The sequence below is a fragment of the Bombyx mori genome, chromosome 2, assembly GCF_030269925.1.
Source record: "Bombyx mori chromosome 2, ASM3026992v2".
Taxonomy (NCBI): Eukaryota; Metazoa; Arthropoda; class Insecta; order Lepidoptera; family Bombycidae; genus Bombyx; species Bombyx mori.
This window is the reverse complement of record NC_085108.1, coordinates 1969773-1989431: the sequence shown is the minus strand read 5'-3', so window position 1 is coordinate 1989431 and position 19659 is coordinate 1969773. Positions and strand designations below refer to the sequence as shown.

The 19659-nt window shown below is 42.6% G+C and overlaps 8 protein-coding genes across 8 annotated transcripts; 5 read left to right on the top strand and 3 right to left on the bottom strand.

The window, feature by feature from the left end:
- Positions 1-3099: 3099 nt before the first annotated feature.
- On the top strand, positions 3100-4585 carry LOC101743021 (chorion class B protein M3A5). The gene is made up of 2 exons (XM_004924956.3): positions 3100-3150; positions 4127-4585. Exons 1-2 carry the CDS (start codon positions 3100-3102, stop codon positions 4583-4585), a joined length of 510 nt encoding a protein of 169 aa, XP_004925013.1.
- Positions 4586-5806: 1221 nt separating this feature from the next.
- Positions 5807-6397, top strand: LOC134200042 (chorion class B protein L11-like). The gene is made up of 3 exons (XM_062671966.1): positions 5807-5857; positions 5931-6004; positions 6052-6397. Exons 1-3 carry the CDS (start codon positions 5807-5809, stop codon positions 6395-6397), a joined length of 471 nt encoding a protein of 156 aa, XP_062527950.1.
- Positions 6398-7668: 1271 nt separating this feature from the next.
- LOC101743307 (chorion class B protein M2410-like) lies at positions 7669-8682 on the bottom strand. Its single transcript, XM_004924958.5, has 2 exons — positions 8615-8682; positions 7669-8206 (listed from the first exon to the last, which is right to left on the bottom strand). Exons 1-2 carry the CDS (start codon positions 8660-8662, stop codon positions 7733-7735), a joined length of 522 nt encoding a protein of 173 aa, XP_004925015.2. The 5' UTR covers positions 8663-8682; the 3' UTR covers positions 7669-7732.
- Positions 8683-9021: 339 nt separating this feature from the next.
- Positions 9022-10347, top strand: LOC101743449 (chorion class A protein L12-like). Its single transcript, XM_062671963.1, has 2 exons — positions 9022-9079; positions 10091-10347. The coding sequence occupies exons 1-2, from the start codon at positions 9022-9024 to the stop codon at positions 10345-10347; spliced, it is 315 nt and encodes a 104-aa protein (XP_062527947.1).
- A 1667-nt stretch (positions 10348-12014) lies between these two features.
- Positions 12015-13762, bottom strand: LOC101743587 (chorion class B protein L11-like). Its single transcript, XM_038015921.2, has 2 exons — positions 13686-13762; positions 12015-12574 (listed from the first exon to the last, which is right to left on the bottom strand). The coding sequence occupies exons 1-2, from the start codon at positions 13734-13736 to the stop codon at positions 12083-12085; spliced, it is 543 nt and encodes a 180-aa protein (XP_037871849.1). The 5' UTR covers positions 13737-13762; the 3' UTR covers positions 12015-12082.
- A 218-nt stretch (positions 13763-13980) lies between these two features.
- LOC101735500 (chorion class A protein L11-like) lies at positions 13981-14739 on the top strand. The gene is made up of 2 exons (XM_004924903.5): positions 13981-14121; positions 14333-14739. The coding sequence occupies exons 1-2, from the start codon at positions 14071-14073 to the stop codon at positions 14660-14662; spliced, it is 381 nt and encodes a 126-aa protein (XP_004924960.1). The 5' UTR covers positions 13981-14070; the 3' UTR covers positions 14663-14739.
- Positions 14740-17743: 3004 nt separating this feature from the next.
- LOC101743727 (chorion class B protein L11-like) lies at positions 17744-18626 on the bottom strand. Its single transcript, XM_004924961.5, has 2 exons — positions 18429-18626; positions 17744-18270 (listed from the first exon to the last, which is right to left on the bottom strand). The coding sequence occupies exons 1-2, from the start codon at positions 18477-18479 to the stop codon at positions 17815-17817; spliced, it is 507 nt and encodes a 168-aa protein (XP_004925018.1). The 5' UTR covers positions 18480-18626; the 3' UTR covers positions 17744-17814.
- A 42-nt stretch (positions 18627-18668) lies between these two features.
- Positions 18669-19507, top strand: LOC101735370 (chorion class A protein L11-like). The gene is made up of 2 exons (XM_004924902.5): positions 18669-18866; positions 19078-19507. The coding sequence occupies exons 1-2, from the start codon at positions 18816-18818 to the stop codon at positions 19405-19407; spliced, it is 381 nt and encodes a 126-aa protein (XP_004924959.1). The 5' UTR covers positions 18669-18815; the 3' UTR covers positions 19408-19507.
- The last annotated feature ends 152 nt before the right edge of the window (positions 19508-19659 follow it).

Here is a 19659-nt window from a genome sequence, read left to right as displayed (position 1 = left end):
TTGTGGAGGAAGTGAATGCTGCTGTGGATGCTGCGGTGACTGCGGAAAATGCGGATGCGGACAAAGATGTTGAGGCTCATTGAGCTGAATATTAGTGAAAAAATCAATAAAACCTACATTCAGTAATAATCCTCATTGTGTGTTTAGTACCAAAATTGTATTTTATTTGAACGTGTGAACTATTTTCCTCAATACATGTTAGGTTTTCTAATTTCTTAATCAAGTCGACACGATTCTCTTGATGTAATGTGTATACGGGAGCACATAGACATCAACAACGTAGCTGCCGCCTTACCCATCTTGAGACATGTGTTCCAAATCTCAGTATTGTAAATACAATGGCTGCCTCGCTCTTCAAATCGCATTGCGTTAATGTTTCATGGCTGACATAGGCAGGGAGATGATAGTTCTCATACGGATTCGCAGAGATTCTACCACCAGTATTTTACCCAGTCGAACTTATGTCACTACCAACTATACCGACTCCAATCAACCAGTATTGATACGGGAATCAGGATAATGTGGTGGTATGGTCGGAGACGCTATAGGATATGTTGCTGCAATGTGGTGTTAGGAGTGGGCTAAAATCACCGAACCTCTTCACCTTTTATGTCGATGACCTAGTCCCTGAGCTCAGCAGAGCCGGTTGTTCGATTAAGGATGTTTTATAAACAACATTAGTTATGCTTTTTTACTGGTGGTAGGACCTCTTTTGAGTCCGCGCGGGTGGGTACCACCACCCTGCCTATTTCTGCCGTGAAGCAGTAATGCGTTTCGGTTTGAAGGGTGGGGCAGCCGTTGTAACTATACTTGAGACCTTAGAACTTGTATCTCAAGGTGGGTGGCGCATTTACGTTGTGGATGTCTATGGGCTCCAGTAACCACTTAACACCAGGTGGGCTGTGAGCTCGTCCACCCATCTAAGCAATAAAAAAAAAAAAATGCAGACGATACGGTCCTGCTCAGCCCATCGACCAAAACCCTCAAGGAAGTCTTCGCCATATGTGTGCGAAAAAGGGGGCTCACAAACTCACATATTACTCATTTACTCTTCTCTACCTTTGGTTGACTGGTAGAGAATGCCTTAGGCATTAAGTCCGCCAATGTAAGTTTTACATGAAGTGTATGTAATAAAAAAAAAAATATAAATAAATAAAATAAAAAACCTATATTCCTCATTTTACTGTAAATAGCAGAGTAAATGTTATATTCCAAGATGTAAATGTTGGCTTTCATTTGTTAGTATTTATATAAATATATGTTTTTCTTTTAATCTAAGATAGTTCGTTTTTTGGGATACGGATTCTCTGGTTTTTTTTCTCTGTTTGTCTCTATTTATTGCAAATAATCAGCCAGTCATTGCCTGCTATGTCTGTTATGCCGTCAACCCACCTTTTATTCGGTCTGCCTGCTATTATTTTTCCTTTTGGCTCTATCCACTCTGATGTTATGACTTTCCACCGATTATTTTTGTATGGTTCCAGTCCATTGCCTACACCTGCATTGCATAAGTTAGCTTGGCTTTTTGTCGCAAAAACGCCTCGATCCATGCCTACAATAGGTATCCTACCGAGGAGAATCGTATTCCAATTCGTGGTCTACAACAGGACGTAAAATCTCGCATCGTCGAAGTCCAATATGTCCGTCCGTCTAATATCTTAGAAGGACTCATATCCTCACAACGGTCTTACTATTGCTGGTACTTTCAAATCGGTTACGGTAGTAACTATGCCTCCCCTAGTAGGCCCCTCAGGCCGACTCACCAACGACCAACAAGCAGAACTGCTGGCCGATACATTGCAAAACCAGTACACGTCCAGCACTCAATCTGCGCACATACCTCGGTCACCGCCGACCCGGCCAGCCTAGTTACTCTTAACCTAGTAGTTACTCTTAGGCTTAAGGACCCCGGTAACCTTAATCGTCAAACTTGGCAAAGAGTTCGACGTGCAACCTAACCTAAATATCAGCCCGCTGATTTTCTCGCTGATCTTCTCAGCATGTCGCGATTCATTCGCGAAGCAGCTGCTCTTGAGCCGATAGGCCTTCAGAGGCGCTCGGATAGCTGTTAGCAAATCTCATCACTTCTGGCTGAGCCCTTGCTCGCCCACTTGTCCTGGTGAAACTGGAAAGGCCTCCGGGCCACCAGTAATCCTTCTAAAATCTTGAATTGTAAACCTATATTGTAACGTTATAAAGTAGAATTTCTAATTCTTTACTTTATCAACGGCAGCAGTTTGAAATCTGATGTAGCCTCTTCGATTTGAAAGCAATCACGAATTCTTCAGTCTCTCCGAATTGTCATATCTGAACTGAATTTCTCATTTTTGGGACTGGACACATTCGTTGTTGAACCATAAAGGACCAAACGTTGGTTGAATCCATTTAGATGCGTTATCCTGTTTCCAACCACGATAGATTGAGTTCGTTTAAATTTTTGTAGAACGTAATAGCCTTTTTTTATTGCTTAGTCGGATGGACAAGCTCATAGCCCACCTGGTGTTAAGTGATTGCTGGAGCCCATAGACACCTACAACGTAAATGCGCCACCCAGCTTGTTGGGCAGCGGCTTGGCTCTGCCCCTAGCATTGCTGAAGTCCATGGGCGACGGTAACCACTCACCATCAGGTGGGCCGTATGCTCGTCTGCCTACAAGGGCAATAAAAAAAAAGATATAAGTTCTAAGGTCTCAGTATAGTTACCAACGTTAGCGCGCCACCAACTTTTTCCACACTCCCTCTTGTGGGTAGCGACAAACGACCCGCATATAAAAAAAATCAAAAAAACGAATTCCATATTGTCTATCATTCTAAAATTAGTCATTTTCATAACCGTCGAACTTCAAAATAGAGAACTTCTAAAGTAACTCATCAAATTCAAAATATAAAATAAAATACAAATTCAATAATAATTGAGGCTTTAGTTTTAAATCACATATCTGTGTTTACGTAATTATTACTGAAATTACCTAATGATTTAATATAAAGGGACATAGTTTCTAGTTTGTCACGTAATAGAGATAGCGGTTGGCAACAAAACTATATAAAAACAGAAATTTGATAGTTGAAAGAGTATACAAGTATATCTTAGTAAAACAACATGGCAGCCAAGATTATTCTCTTCTTGTCCGTATCTGCTCTCGCGGTTCAGGTGAGTGTACTTCTTTAAATGTAAATATCGCCGTGCCGCTGCCGCCGAGCCGGGGGTCGGAGGAGGGCGTTTGTCCAGCTCCGGCCCCTATGAGGAGGCAGTCTCTTCCCCCTAGTGATGGTCACGGGGCGACCTGAGGCTGCGCCGCATGCTACCGTCACTCTAGCGCGCTGGCGCCAGGAGGACGGGACGACGCGTTGGCGGCTGCGGACTGCAATGCGGTCCGCATTTTCGTCGGCGCTGTCATCGCCGAATATACTGTGGAAGCGCAACCCGGTCGGCGGTGTGTCGCGTTCCGACCCGGCAGGCTGGTTCTGGCCCAGCGGGGTATCCCGGAACACCAGCGGCATCGCCTGGGCGGTCTGGTAGGGCCGCCGTACCGCGGAGACCGATGACGTTGGTCGTCGACTATCGCCTCGACGACCCGTCGGTCGGGCATCCTCGGGGTGGCGCCGCGTGTCTGGTTGTAGTGTTGACCGCTGGAACCCCCCTACTCTGACCGGGGTTTGACCCCGGACGGAGATCGGACGTCGGGTGTAAGAGTGCAGGGGAGTCGTTTAGTGGGTGGACCCTAGAATACTTGGGCCCGCGGTCTGCTCACAACACCATGCAGATCGTTGAGTCTCACATACACCGCGCGCCTCTTATGCGCGGGGACCTCGTAGGAGGTTCGGCCCAGGCCCGAAAAAAAAAATTGTTACAACGGCTGCCCCACCCTTTAAACCGAAACGCATTACTGCTTCACGGCTGAAACAGGCAGGATGGTGGTACCTATCCGTGCGGTCTTACAAGAGGTCCTACCACCAGTAATATGCTGTACTTTTAATGAATATACTGTATTATAAACAAAAGCAATCCAACAAAAACAAAACGTTCGGCTTAAAAGTACAAGGTGCGGTAATTATTAGCTAATACGAGTATAGGTTTAATAAATAAATAAAAGTGATTTTTGTAAACTAAAATACTTCTCATTTAGTCCACAGTTGGCCAGTACATCGGCCGCGTGAACAATGGTTGTGGATGCGGGAATCTCAACTACCGTGGCCTCGGTTACACCGCTGGCTGTGGTCTCACCGCTGCTAGTTCTCTTGCAGCCTCCCACGGAGGAGGGTTATTCGTCGTCACCTCCTCTGCCGCGCCTACTGGTCTCGGCATAGCTTCCGAGAACAGATACGAAGGCGCTGTCGATGTGTGCGGCAACATTCCATTCCTGGGCACCGCTGATGTCGCAGGCGAGTTCCCCACTGCGGGCATTGGTGAGATCAACTACAGCTGCGGCGATGGAGCAGTCGCCATTACCGCTGAAGGTGGTCTCGGCTACGCTGGAGGACTTGACTACGCTGGTGGACTCGGCTACGCGAGTGGACTTGGCTACGGCTTAGGCTATGGAGAATACGTTGGATGCGGTTGTGGTTGCGGTGACGTCTACTTGTAGAACATGATAATGATGATAAAATAAACTTATAAGTTCGAATAAACTCTGGTAAACACGAAAGTCTGGTATTTATTTCCGAGTAATTCCCATTTTGCACCAGCTTAGTTTATTCAAAGTCGCATCGCAATACAGTATTTTGAGTGAGGGCTTTTGTAAGTGTGGCGTTTTCATGCGGCCTGAAGTCACATTAAGAGCCTTCACATCACACAATCCCATTTTTATTGGAAAACCGTCGGAGGAGCCGGTTTGTGAGGAATTTAGTCATTTTGGTAATTAGGAATGCAGTAAATCTTCATAACGATCTAGACTTCAAACCATTTTCTAAGATCAGAAGACAGCATCAGAAAGCTTCGCAGCACGATAATGTGCCAATGAACAAAACAGTTAAGTATATATTCAATTAAGTCATTTATTTATTTATCGCCTGATCGGAATTTTTCGACATCGCAAGAATATGCCTTCTTAGTAGTAGCCACCACGACCACACCTGCAGGTAGGAGCACAGCGTCCGCAGATAGCTAAGCCACTGCCTACCTATAATGTTAAACTATTAATCATACTAAAATTTTAATCCTACTTGTGGTAGGACCTCTTGTGAGTCCGCACGGGTAGGTTGCGTAATGCGTTTCGGTTTGAAGGGCGGGGCAGCCGTTGTAACTATACTGAGACCTTAGAACTGATATCTCAAGGTGGGTGGCGCATTTACGTCGTAGATGTCTATGGGCACCAGTAACCACTTAACACCAGGCGGGCTGTGAGCTCGTCCACCCATCTAAGCACTAAAAAAATAAACAATAATAGAGTTTTTTAATCAAAATGTTACGTACTTGGATCAGGCAAGCCTGAACGCAGAGCATGAGATAAGCGAAGGTAGACATGCTGCAATGTATTCAGATACTTGATCTGGAATGTTTCCAACGACAGAACATCCACCTTATACAGCAGCCAGGGGTCGTGGTCACCTTGAGACAACAGAAAATTTTGTAACATAGCACCGTCGTATTTCTCTCGTGTCTCTTGTTTCATTCAAGCCTTCAGAGAGGATTTCAAAATTACATGAGAATCAGTGTTGAGTTTGAAGGTGAAAATAGGGAAATAATGTCAAAAGTCACGTCAATAATTCATTAAGATAAATTCTACGAGAACGATAAGGCAAATATTTGTGTATAAAAGCTGAAGCAGCTCAAGTGAACTCATTCTGAAGTCATTCAGTGAAACAACATGGCCGCTAAACTCATTCTCTTCGTCTGCGCCGCCGCCCTCGTGGCTCAGGTACGTCTTTTTATTTGAAACTCAACAATTCACTAAAAATCCTAAATATTTAATTATTCCCCATTAATTACAGTCCATTTTGGGCATCGGTTGTGGTTGCGGATGCGGATGCGGAGGTTGGGGCTACGGTGGTCTGGGCTACGGTGGCTTGGCTACGGTGATCTGGACTATGGTGGTCTGGGTTACAGTGGTTACGGCTTCGGGGGTTTCGGCGCTGGATGTGGTGGTTTCTCCGGTGGCGGTCTCGTTGTGTCTTCTGCCTCGGCTGCTCCTACTGACCTAGGTGTGCGTTCCGAGAACAGGTACGAGGGTGGCGTCGGTGTCTGCGGTAACGTACCTTTCGTTGGTACCGCTGAGGTCGCTGGTGAGCTCCCCACCGGTGGTACTGGTGATATCAACTACAGCTGCGGAGATGGCGTGGTCGCTATCACCCGAGAGGATGGATTCGGCTATGGTGCTGGCTATGGTCTGGGCTACGGAGGCGGCTACGGTCTTGGCTATGGAGGCTACGGCGGATGCGGATGTGGCTGCGGATACTAAATATTTTAAAATTACTTAAGACTGATTTTCCTTGATTTGGTTCAAGAATAAAATTCGCTTGCAACAAAATTACTTTCATTGTATTTGATTGATTCTTGTTGTTCATACTCGTATTGTTTCCAATAGGTGGATATACAGGAATATGAATTTTAAGTGCCCACAAAAATTCTATGCACACGTAGCTCACGGTTTCTGGCCACGGGGCAGTTGGCATTTTTAGGCGACCGATTGTTTTCGTGATGACGTCCGTCAATCAAAACTAAATTCACAACAAATCCACTTGATTCAGATATAAAGATATCAGGAAATAAAATTTTGTATTCGTTAAAACTTTGTAGGATAATTTCGGTCATGGAATTTTACTTAACTAGGTTGAATCGCTCCGAACGTATATTAAAGCTCCTACCGGTCGCATATTTTTTCTTTTATAGCTATAACACCAGTTTTTATGGTAGATAAAACAGAGCAAGCTTTTTCAGGATAAGCTCAAGGATAAAAAAAAAAGTGAGTGTGTGTGCAGTGCAAGTCACACACGGCAGAAGTGAAATTTATAAAAAAAAAATGGCAAGGGTCAACCACTCTGCAGTGCAATGGAGCAGCCTCACCTTGGGGGAACCGCCTGGGAGAGAAATACGAGAACGTCTATCAACTGTGTAACATCTCGTCACCGCGATTAAGGAATTGTTGAATTTACGTGCAGCGACATCTGTTGATAACAAACTAAATAGAAATAATTGTAAATCATCTTTTATAGTATGAGGTAGCGTATAATGTGTTCTATCTCATTCTCTCGCCGGCTGAATCCTATACATTTATGTGTTTGTGTCTCTATGGACTTATTTTTTCGTTTCGTTTCATTTCGTTTCATCGAGTTTGAAATCACAACGATTCTAAAGAAATTTCACTTCAATAATTAGCAATAGTACTAATATCGTTTCGTTACCACCATGCATTAAGACAAGCATATGCAATTATAAAATGAAAACAAAACAGATCACGGTAAATGATTCATACAAAATAATATCTGTACAAACGTGGGATACAGGATAGATCCTCTGCAACAGAATTGCTCTATGCTTAACTAGTCGTCGCTTCAGACCTTTCCAATCCCGACTTGACCTCAGCTCAGGACGTTGTCATCCACAACGACAGATCACTGCATAAAAACTTGCCGATGATCTTATTGCTCAAAAGGGCTGTGAGTTTGACATTCCGTTAGAGCTACCAAAATAACACGTTACTCCAATGATCACAATTAAAACAACAGCGGATAAATCAAAATATGTTTATTGTATGCAGATTTTATCGGTACATGATTAGTTGGTTGGTTAATCACTAGATTCCACCATAGCCGCAACCGCATCCGTTTCCGGCGTAGCCAAGACCATATCCAGCGCCGTAGCCGATGCCATCATATCCGGCACCGTAGCCCAGACCACCAGCATAACCGTTACCTCTCTCAGCGGTGATGCCGACGAAGCCATCGCCGCAGCCGTAGAAGATACCGCCAAGACCCGCAGTGGGGAAGACGCCCTCTACTAGAGCGGAGCCTAGGAAAGGCAGGTTACCGCAGACAGCGACAGTACCTTCGTATTCGTTTTCGGATGCGACACCCAGACCAGTAGGGGCGGCAGAGGAGGTTGCTACAGGAAGGCTTCCACCTGAGAAGCCTCGGCCACATCCTCCTCCGAGACCGCCGTAGCCACCATATCCGAGCCCACCATATCCGAGTCCACCGTACCCGGGACCTCCGTATCCAAGACCTCCGTAGCCACGTCCACCGCAGCCACAACCGATGCCCATAGCAGACTACAAATTACAGAAAACATATTGATCTTAGTGGACAAATGAATTCATGAGAACCGTACTCCACAGATATTTCAATATCAACCTTCAGATGAAGGGTTTTAAGTCTCAAAAGCACTATATCGCGTTCAGCCCAACTTTCAAACTGCAACGCATGCTACAACTATCCCTGAGCGCGATAGTGGTGTTTACCCCTGTCAGTAATAACGTAGGTTATATAATTTGGGTGCTTTAATTGCTAACACATGAAGCTCTTTATTGGGAGTCGTTCGTGAGCACGTGTTAGGAGTTATTGGATAAACTTAGCACCTCGCGTGTTATGTGTTAGACCGTGGACACATCTGATTAAATATAATACAGTTTTAGCATACAGAATTAGCAAAAAAACAGTGTATAAGAAAATTCACCAACCTGAGCAAGAGCTGAGATGCAGACCAAGAGTATGAGTTTAGCGGCCATGTTGTTTCGCTGAATGACTACACAATGAGTTCAGTGTAAGCTATTCCTCGTTTTATACAAATAAGTTTTCTAATGCATCCATTATCTATTTACTATACGTGACTCACACTCATCGGAGTTGTAAACCCTTTTCACAACAGTGTTATCTAACGATGGTGAAATTGGGGCGAAAATATACAACGGTACGTGGTAATTTACACAAAAAGAAAAGTATTGTACTATCAAGAATTACTATTTCGAAAACCTAATGAAATTGGATTAAATGTAGTATAAAAAAAGACAGTATAAATATGTAGATACTACATATTGTTTGGACGTAAAATCATTCTGTGGCCAGTTCGTGAATATCTTACAACAAGATGTCTTCTACTTTCACTTTCTTCATCCTCTGTGTGCAGGCTTGCCTCATCCAAGTGAGTATCTTGTTTCTTAAAAGTTTTTGCTTACGCACTACATACACAAGTTGGCTGTGAAATTTCGGCCCAGAATATCACCACCTTACTCTCACATTCTTCCAGTAAGTGTCACAAGTAGCGAATAAAAGATTCGAAGCCGAATGGGCTGGAGCGTTTTCTGCATTAATTTACTTATTTCTTGACATACTTTGTGTCGTATATGTGGAGGAGCTCATGGCCCACGTGATATTTTAGAAGTCATCGTGGCCTAAAGGATAAGACGTCCGGTGCATTCGTGTTGAGCGATGCACCGGTGTTCAAATCTCAGGCGGGTACTAATTTTTCTAATAAAATACGTACTCAACATATGTTCGCGATTGACTTCCACGGTGAAGGAATAAAATATCGTGTAATAAAAGATCAAACTCGCAAATTTAATCGTAATTACTGGTGGTAGGACCTCTTGTGAGTCTACGCGGGTAGGTACCACCGCCCTGCCTATTTCTGCCATAAAGCAATAATGCGTTTCTGTTCGAAGCCGTTGTAAAAATACTGAGATCTTAGAACTTATATCTCAAGGTGGGTGGCGCATTAACGTTGTAGATGTCTATGGGATCCAGTAACCACTTAATACCAGGTGGGCTGTGAGCTCGTCCACCCATCTAAGTAATACAAAAATATAAAAAAAATAAGTGATTACCGGTAGCCCAAGACATCAACATAAAATTCTGACGCTGGTGTAATTTGTTAAGAAGCTGTGATGAATTATACCGGCACTAGACCACCAACAGTGAACGTGGCTGTTTAGGGGTAAACTTTCCTGTGTGGCATTGCTACGGTGACGACACTCTTTCTACATCATTACACGTATTTCTATCATGTCCATAGTGATAGATTATGAAGCGAGATATTGGATTGAAATTCAAACAGAGGAACATTTCATGTTTATAGAATGTCTACGGCCAGTACCTGGGAGGGTTAGGCGGTTGCGGCTGCGGAGCTGGTTGAAACGGCTGGAACGGACTTGGAGCAGGCTGGAATGGACTCGGTGCTGGGTGGAACGGAATCGACGGAGAATACGGCGCCGGTTGTGGCTCATATGGCGGCGAGGGAATCGGCAACGTGGGTGTTGCCGGTGAGCTGCCCGTCGCTGGTACCACCGCTATCATTGGTCGCGTGCCCATCATCGGTGCCGTCGAGTACGGAGGTCAGGCCTGCGCCGTTGGTACCGTCTCTATCTACGGACACTGCGCACCCATCTGCGGATGCGGCCGCAGCACAATCTACTAAGAAATGTCAAGTTGCCGTCAGTAAAATTGGAAACGAAAATGATTCTAATATGATAAAATAAAACAAATATTTTAATTTATTTCTTGTTTTTCTGTAAGTCCTTTCGCATACTTTGCTAAGAAGCTTTACTACCATTTTGTGATACCATTAAAACACCATTTGCATGTGATAAATAGACATTTCAGTTTCTTTGGTTATCGTATGTGCTACCGGTGCTATCGGAGCTCATTTCACAACTTGGAAACCGCCATCCATCTTGAAGCACAAGATTCAAATCTAAATTGAATAGTACACCGCATTTTGCATCCTTCGAAAAGTAACGTTAGACTGCTTTATATCAGGATCAGGCAGGGTGGTGGAACCTACCCATACGGGTAAATCCATACGCTTTATTATCAGTATTTGCGATGCTTTTCCATTTTATTACCACACCACTCTCCATTACGCCATGTAATTCTCCACTGCATTCATGTGCAATGCGTATGCATATATTTCTTACCACATGTCAGGTTCTAAATGAACTCCTTTGCTCCATGTCACCAGACTGCTATAAGGGGCCTTTTTCGACAACGCTACGAAAAGTGTCCTAACTGACAGCGGTTTTATTATGCCCCTGTCAACTGTGGATTTGGACATCTTGACATTAACTATCATAAATATCGCTTAAATATTAAATATCGCTTTTTCACTTCCGTCTGATTCCTATGCCGAGTTAGACCCGGTAAGGTGCTTGTCTCCCAAGCTATTTATCATCTCCATCAGACCCAATAACTCTTGCATTAGACACCTTCAGCTCTAACACTAGGAGCAGGCTTAGGGATCCCAGTAACCGTACTCGTCGTACTCGTCGAACTCGTCGAACTCGGCAGCTACTCTTGAGTTCTTAGGCTTTCTTCGGAGGCGCTCGGGCAGCTATTAGCAAATCTCACCACTCCTGGCCGAGCTTTTGCTCGTCCACCTGTCCCGGTGAAACTGGAAAGGCCCCCGGGCCACCAGAAATACTTTAAACATAGAAAAAAGAGAAAAAAGACACTTGTCAGGGACTGCCGCGGTAAAGCATTTTTATCAACTTATGCAATTATAATTAGACAATAATAATTTAATATTAAAACAATAATAAAATAAGACCACTCTATATTTATAAATATTAACAAAAACAAAACATTAACTGTCCCCTTCACACTCAAAAGCTAGACCGCGCGAGAGAGAGATGGACAGACTTTTCATGATGCGCATGCAGTGCGACGTCACGCCGCGCGCTTATTCACAAATACTACACAAGCGCAACGTGTGAACGTGTTGAACGCGAGCTACATGATAGGCGGAGTGGGGGTGTTAGCTTTTATTTTTGTTACGGATTTTCCTGATTCGGTCGCCGCGCTCAAAGCCCGCGATAAAAGCTATGCAATAGCTTAATAATAATCTGCCTGTAAGATTTGAACACCGAAAAGTCATTTCGTTTGATCAGGTTACGAAGTCTTGTTTGTTTTCCTTATAATAATTAAGTTTGAATTATGAAATCTATTGTGGTCTTGTTTGCAAGTTAGTCAGTTCACTCTGTAATACTAAAATATAGATTGTACTTTTGTATGTAAAGTGTGTTTATTTTCGTAATTCAGGGAGCTAACGAAAGGATACCTTTATAAAATGAATAGTAACAAACTACATTTGCTGCAATTAAATTTTATTTCGCAATCAAGTCGAGTAAATTCAGCCGTAAGTCATGTTATCATATTTAGTATCCGCAGCCACATCCGCATCCGCCGTAGCCTCCATAGCCGAGACCGTATCCGCCTCCGTAGCCCAGACCATAGCCAGCACCATAGCCGAATCCATCCTCTCGGGTGATAGCGACCACGCCATCGCCGCAGCTGTAGTTGATATCACCAATACCACCGGTGGGGAGCTCGCCAGCGACATCAGCGGTACCAACGAAAGGTACATTACCGCAGACACCGACGCCACCCTCGTACCTGTTCTCGGAACGTACACCTAGGCCAGTAGGAGCAGCCGAGGCAGAAGACACAACGAGACCGCCTCCGGAGAAACCACCACATCCAGCGCCGAAACCTCCGTAGCCGTAACCGCTGTAACCCAGACCACCGTAGCCCAGACCACCGTAGCCCAGACCACCGTAGCCCAGACCACCATAGCCCAGACCACCATAGCCCAGACCACCATAGCCCCAACCGCCACATCCGCAACCACAACCGATGCCCAAAACGGACTGTGAACAAGAATAAGGAACAATTGAATATTTACGGTTTGAGGAAATTTATCTTTTTTTTTTATTGCTTAAGATGGGTGGGTGGACGAGCTCACAGCTCACCTGGAGAAGTGGTTACTGGATCCCATAAATATCTAAAACGTAAATGCGCCATCCACCTTGAGAGATAAGTTCTAAGGTCTCAGTATAGTTACAAAAGCTGCCCAACCTTCAAACCGAAACGCATTACTGCTTCACGGCAGAAATAGACGGGGTGAGTTCTACCACCAGTAAGTATCTCATGTTTCAAATAATAAATTTACTGTAAAAAAAGCGATAATTTACAGATATGAGTAGAAGAATTATGATATTGACATTATCTTAAAAAGACCTCACGCTTTTTTACAATTGATTAATTATTATTTTTGAAGTGAAAACTTCTTTAGAATCATTGTGATTTCAAACCGGATGCAACGGAAAAAACGACAGGTAAGAGACACAAATACAAAAATGTGTAGGATGAAGCCAGCAAAGAATGCGACAGAAATATACATACTATTTAATACAGCGCCATCTGTGAGATTTTTTAATACTAACGTGTGTATGAAAGCTCTTGTAGTGAATTTTAATTTAGGATTATACGTGAAATTAAAATATCAATTCACAGAGGGCGCTACCTTACAATTATTTACTAATGACAAAATTTTACATATACTTAAGACGTTTAGGATAATTGTATTTTAATTTTGGAAGGTTTCACTTCTAACACGTGTGAATTGCACACATTTTGTTATTTGTTGGATTTTCTATAAAAGCGTATTTTTTAGTTTTCTTAAACTATTGTTTATTCAACATCATGTTACAGTTAAACATCTACATGTCAATAATAAGCTATTAATTTGTACAGCGGTTGAATTAGTCTTTGTTAAAATTGTGGAAGAGCTGTCACAGTCCCAACAAAACATCGCTAATTGTTCACATTATTGAATTGTTGTCGGTCCTTGATAAGTATGACAAATTTCGAGTTAATCTAACATTTTTAAGGGAATTAAAATGATGTTCAAACTTTCTTTTACATATGTACATACTAACATACGTATGAAGCTAATAAAAGCGTATTGTAAAGACGTACCTGAGCCACGAGGGCGGTGGCGCAGACGAAGAGAATGAGTTTAGCGGCCATGTTGTTTCACTGAATGACTTCAGAATGAGTTCACTTGAACTGCTTCAGCTTTTATACACAACTATTTGCCTTATCGTTCTCGTAGAGTTTATCTTAATGAATTATTGACGTGACTTTTGACATTATTTCCCAATTTTCGCCCTCAAAATCAACATTGATTCTATGAAATTTTGAAATCCTTACAGAAGGCTTGAATTAAACAACGATTAGTACAACGGTGCTATGTTACAAAATGTTCTGTTATCTCAAGGTGACCACGACCCTCGGCTGCTATATAAGGTGGATGTTCTGTAGTTGGAAACATTCTAGATCAAGTGTCTGAATACATTGCAACATGTCCACCTTCGCTTTCCTCCTCCTCTGCGTTCAGGCTTGCCTGATCCAAGTAAGTATTTCATTTGTTTTCTATTTAAGGTAAATTTTACGTTCCGAAAAGTCTTCTGTAACTTTCTCGGTTGTATTTAATGTAGTAGTATGCGATTCTTTTCAAATGTTTAATCTGTGTGACTGTTTTAGGACGTGTGTAAAATTCGAGATCTAGTTTAGACGCTTTATTTGATTTTTCACCAAAATATTATTTTATGTAAATATTTTAGAACGTGTACGGACAGTGGCTGGGTAGTGGACTGGGAGGCTGCGGCTGTGGAGGCGGCCTGGGCGGCTACGGACTCGGCTACGGCTTGGGTGGATATGGCGGCGGGTATGGCTATGGTGGATACGGTGGTGGTTACGGTAGCTATGGCGGCGAGGGCGTCGGTAATGTGGGTGTCGCCGGTGTGCTGCCCGTCGGTGGTGTCACCGCTGTCGGCGGCCGCGTGCCCATCATCGGTGGTGTCGAGTTCGGAGGTCCCGCCTGCGCTGGCGGCTGCGTCTCTATCTGCGGACATTGCGCCCCCACTTGCGGCTGCGGATGGGGTGGTTATTAATGAGAAGAAATCAATGACAAAAGCTTGAAATCCAAATAACCTGATCAAAGTAATAAACAGTTCGCTTGGCATCAAAACTTTGTCTATTATTTTCCGAATTTCCGTAGTTTGTAAAATCATTGGTCATTCATTACTCAAAGCACAGTGTATTTCCTGTTCACGGGCAAACGGACTCATGACCTGTCTTGTAGGCCGTACTTCCGTATTAGTACTTAACCTATAGCCGCCAGAACGTGAAAATCACTTCCCCATTTGAGGTCAAAGTTTCAATTTTTTTGACCGCTATTAAAATTCCTATTTCATCTCATCAGAGAAAAAATTTTTTGATTTTTGATTTATTGTTTTAAAACAATCATGTTTTTGTTTTATTTGTGGTACTGATTAATTTTGATATTTTTTCTAGGAGTTCAATGGATTTTTCTGGTATTTTTCTCTTAATGTTTGATTCGCCTTCAATATTGGATTTGGCTATGCTGTTAGTATTTCTTGCATCGTATTATATTTCAGTTGCGTTCTTGAATGTTTTAGAGATGATTCTGTCACAGAGTTGAGATTCTATTTTATAGTAGCTAAGCAGTTATTCTTTCGTTATTTTGTATTATTATTGCTATAGCTTTGAAGGGCCGGCTTGGTTTTAAAGCTGATGATGTGTTCAGATATGTTCTAAGCATTCTACGGCAGCTATTAAAATTGAGATTTGTGATGGTGTCGCAGTCGTCAAAAAATTGGGTCTGACCGTTAAGGTGCAGTCTGTGTCGTTTCTGTACCGACCATCTGGCGATATTCATGTCCATCTATTGGAAGTTATTTTTTTGAATTGACTGTATTGTTTTCAATAGCTAATTCTATTAGTTTCTTATTCTTATCCGTTTCTTGTTCTATTTCTTGTTCTTATTCCCCCACGGTGACCGGCTGTCTTAGTGTGAATGTGTAGGTTGTTTCGTTGGGTGTTTACCTTTTGTTTCTCCTTAAAGTAATAGAATTTTTTCTTTCACAATACATCAAAATTGAATTAGGTTAATAGATTTTTAAATCACGTGCGATAACTTAGCAATTAATAATCGAACTATAGCGGTAGCGCCATCTAGTTACGATACTGCAGAAGATTAATGAGCTTCTTCTTCTTCGTTTTTTAAGCATGGCTATTGGGCTTTATGCGACTCTATTGTTGCCAGTTTCGGTTTCACAAAAATCTTCAATAACTATGACTTATTCCACAATCAATTGGGAAAAATAAATGACGCGAGATGAGATCAGATAAAATAAATAATCAGTAAGGCGGTGTTTTTTTTTTTTACTGAAACTTGCGTGGAGTTTTTGGTCAAACCCGAGAAGCCCCGTGCAGCGGCCTGGTTTAGTTTTCTGTCATTTGTGCACTTCCATAAATGCTAACAAATTTGACGAAATACTAAATTAACAAAATAGAACAATTCACCCAAATACACTCTTCGCGTTCCCCCAAGATGTGCTGTTATAAATTCTTGTTTGAAACCGCTAATAAAAGGTATATAATCTGAGACATTACTAAATTTACCGCCAAAGAGATTAAGTGAAAGGAATATGCTAACAAAAACTGCTGCATGCAATAAAAGTAATAAACAGGACTACTATTTCACTATTATTATTTGTTGCAACAACATCTGAGAATATATGGAATGGTAAACCTTCTTTGATTTCATTCGATTTTAATTCAACAAAGCTCATATTATACTGTTTAGTAGTTCAAAAAGTCAGACATAAAATAATTCTAAAATTTTCGGATTTATGTTCAATTACTCTTTTTAATTTACCACTTTAAATTATTATAACTGTTGTTCAATGTGGATACTAATTTATATTCGAGCACCGGCGTGGTCGCATCGTCTGATGCGAGTATCCCGGGCATCTTATCCTTTAAACCACGATGACAGTAAGTAATATTCTATCTCTGTATCATATCGCCACGGAGCAAAATTATTACACTGAAACACAATTAGATGCTGGAGTGAAATATATTTTGAGTGTTCAGATTATAAAAGGACAAGGGTCGTGTTGACAATTTGTTCAGTAGCCGCAGCCACATCCGCATCCGCCGTAGCCTCTATAGCCGAGACCGTAGCCGCCTCCGTAGCCTCCATAGCCAAGACCGTAGCCGCCTCCGTAGCCAGCTCCATAGCCGAGTCCACCCTCGCGGATAATACGAACGGCACCGTTTCCGCAGCCGTAGAGGATTTCACCAATACCGGCGGTGGGGAACTTATTATTTCATTATTTTGTATTATTATTGTTATCGTTTTGAAAGGCCGGCTTGGTTTCAAAGCTGATGATGTGTTCAGATATGTTCAGATATGTTCTAAGCATTGTACGGTAGCTATTAAAATTGAGATTTGTGATGGTGTCGCAGTCGTAAAAAAATTGGGTCTGACCGTTAAGGTGCAGTCTGTGTCGTTTCTGTACCGACCATCTGGCGATATTCATGTCCATCTATTGGAAGTTATTTTTTTGAATTGACTATACTGTTTTCAATAGCTAATTCTATTAGTTTCTTGTTCTTATCCGTTTCTTGCTTTATTTCTTGTTCTTATTCTCCCACGGTGCTGTTATAAATTCTTGTTTGAAACCGGCTAATAAAAGGTATATAATCTGAGACATTACTAAATTTACCGCCAAAGAGATTAAGTGAAAGGAATATGCTAACAAAAACTGCTGCATGCAATAAAAGTAATAAACAGGACTACTATCTCACTATTATTATTTGTTGCAACAACATCTGAGAATATATGGAATGGTAAACCTTCTTTGATTTCATTCGATTTTAATTCAACAAAGCTCATATTATACTGTTTAGAATTTCAAAAAGTCAGACATAAAATAATTCTAAAATTTTCGGATTTATGTTCAATTACTCTTTTTAATTTACCACTTTAAATTATTATAACTGTTGTTCAATGTGGATACTAATTTATATTCGAGCACCGGCGTGGTCGCATCGTCTGATGCGAGTATCCCGGGCATCTTATCGTTTAAACCACGATGACAGTAAATAATATTCTATCTCTGTATCATATCGCCACGGAGCAAAATTATTACACTGAAACACAATTTGATGCTGGAGTGAAATATATTTTGAGTGTTCAGATTATAAAAGGACAAGCGTCGTGTTGACAATTTGTTCAGTAGCCGCAGCCACATCCGCATCCGCCGTAGCCTCCATAGCCGAGACCGTAGCCGCCTCCGTAGCCTCCATAGCCAAGACCGTAGCCGCCTCCGTAGCCAGCTCCATAGCCGAGTCCACCCTCGCGGGTAATACCAACGGCACCGTTTCCGCAGCCGTAGAGGATTTCACCAATACCGGCGGTGGGGAACTCGCCAGCGACATCAGCAGTACCAAGGAACGGCAGGTTGCCGCAGACACCGACGGTACCTTCGTACCTGTTCTCAGAAGCTACACCCAGACCAGTGGGAGCAGCAGAGGCAGTAGCTACAGGGAGACCACCACCACTGAAACCACGGCCGCATCCACCTCCATAGCCCCCGTAGCCCAGACCACCATAGCCCAAACCACCATAGCCCAGACCGCCGTAGCCACGACCTCCACAACCGCAACCACAACCGATGCCCAAAACGGACTGTTAACAATGTGAAGTAATTCAATATTATATTAATATTATTATTAGGTACCTACTTATTCGAAATATCGGCAAAGCGAGCAGCTGTTTGCTCTATGGAGTTTTTAATATTAGAATGCAATTTACATTAAATGTAAGTTTTAATTGTAAAGACGTACCTGAGCCACGAGGGCGGTGGCGCAGACGAAGAGAATGAGTTTAGCGGCCATGTTGTTTCACTGAATGACTTCAGAATGAGTTCACTTGAACTGCTTCAGCTTTTATACATAACTATTTGCCTTATCGCTCTCGTAGAATTTATCATAATGAATTATTGACGTGACTTTTGAGGATTTCCAAATTGTAGCCTTCTGAATCAATAGTGATTTTCGTGTAATTTTGAAATAAACTAAAAATACTTGAACGCAGTAAAGATTACTCTAGTTTCACAACTTTTCATTATGAAATTCTGTTATCCGAAGGTGACCACGACCCTCGGCTGCTATATAAGGTGGATGTTCTGTAGTTGGAAACATTCTAGATCAAGTGTCTGAATACATTGCAACATGTCCACCTTCGCTTTCCTCCTCCTCTGCGTTCAGGCTTGCCTGATCCAAGTAAGTATTTCATTTGTTTTCTATTTAAGGTAAATTTTACGTTCCGAAAAGTCTTCTGTAACTTTCTCGGTTGTATTTAATGTAGTAGTATGCGATTCTTTTCAAATGTTTAATCTGTGTCACTGTTTTAGGACGTGTGTAAAATTCGAGATCTAGTATAGACACTTTATTTGATTTTTGACCAATATATTATTCTTTGTAAATATTTTAGAACGTGTACGGACTGGGAGGCTGCGGCTGTGGAGGCGGCCTGGGCGGCTACGGACTCGGCTACGGACTCGGCTACGGCTTGGGTGGATACGGCGGCGGATATGGCTATGGCGGATACGGCGGTGGTTACGGTAGCTATGGCGGCGAGGGCGTCGGTAATGTGGGTGTCGCCGGTGAGCTGCCCGTCGGTGGTGTCACCGCTGTCGGTGGCCGCGTGCCCATCATCGGTGGTGTCGAGTTCGGAGGTCCCGCCTGCGCTGGCGGCTGCGTCTCTATCTGCGGACATTGCGCCCCTACCTGCGGCTGCGGATACGGTGGTCTCTATTACTGAAGACATTAAATGGCATGATGCAACGAGGTCCTGTTCTCATGAAATATAAATATTGAAAATTGACAATTGATTGAAAAATAAATCTTTGCAAGCATCAAAATCTGGTTTTAGTTTAATCGTGAGGATGAAGTGGCTGTCAGCAGTCTGCATTGCTAGTAGAACAGATGTTGACTTGGGTAAAAAATTTCTCGAGTAGTGTAAAACACAGGAAGGTTTTACTGGTGGTAGGACCTCTTGTGAGTCCGCGCGGGT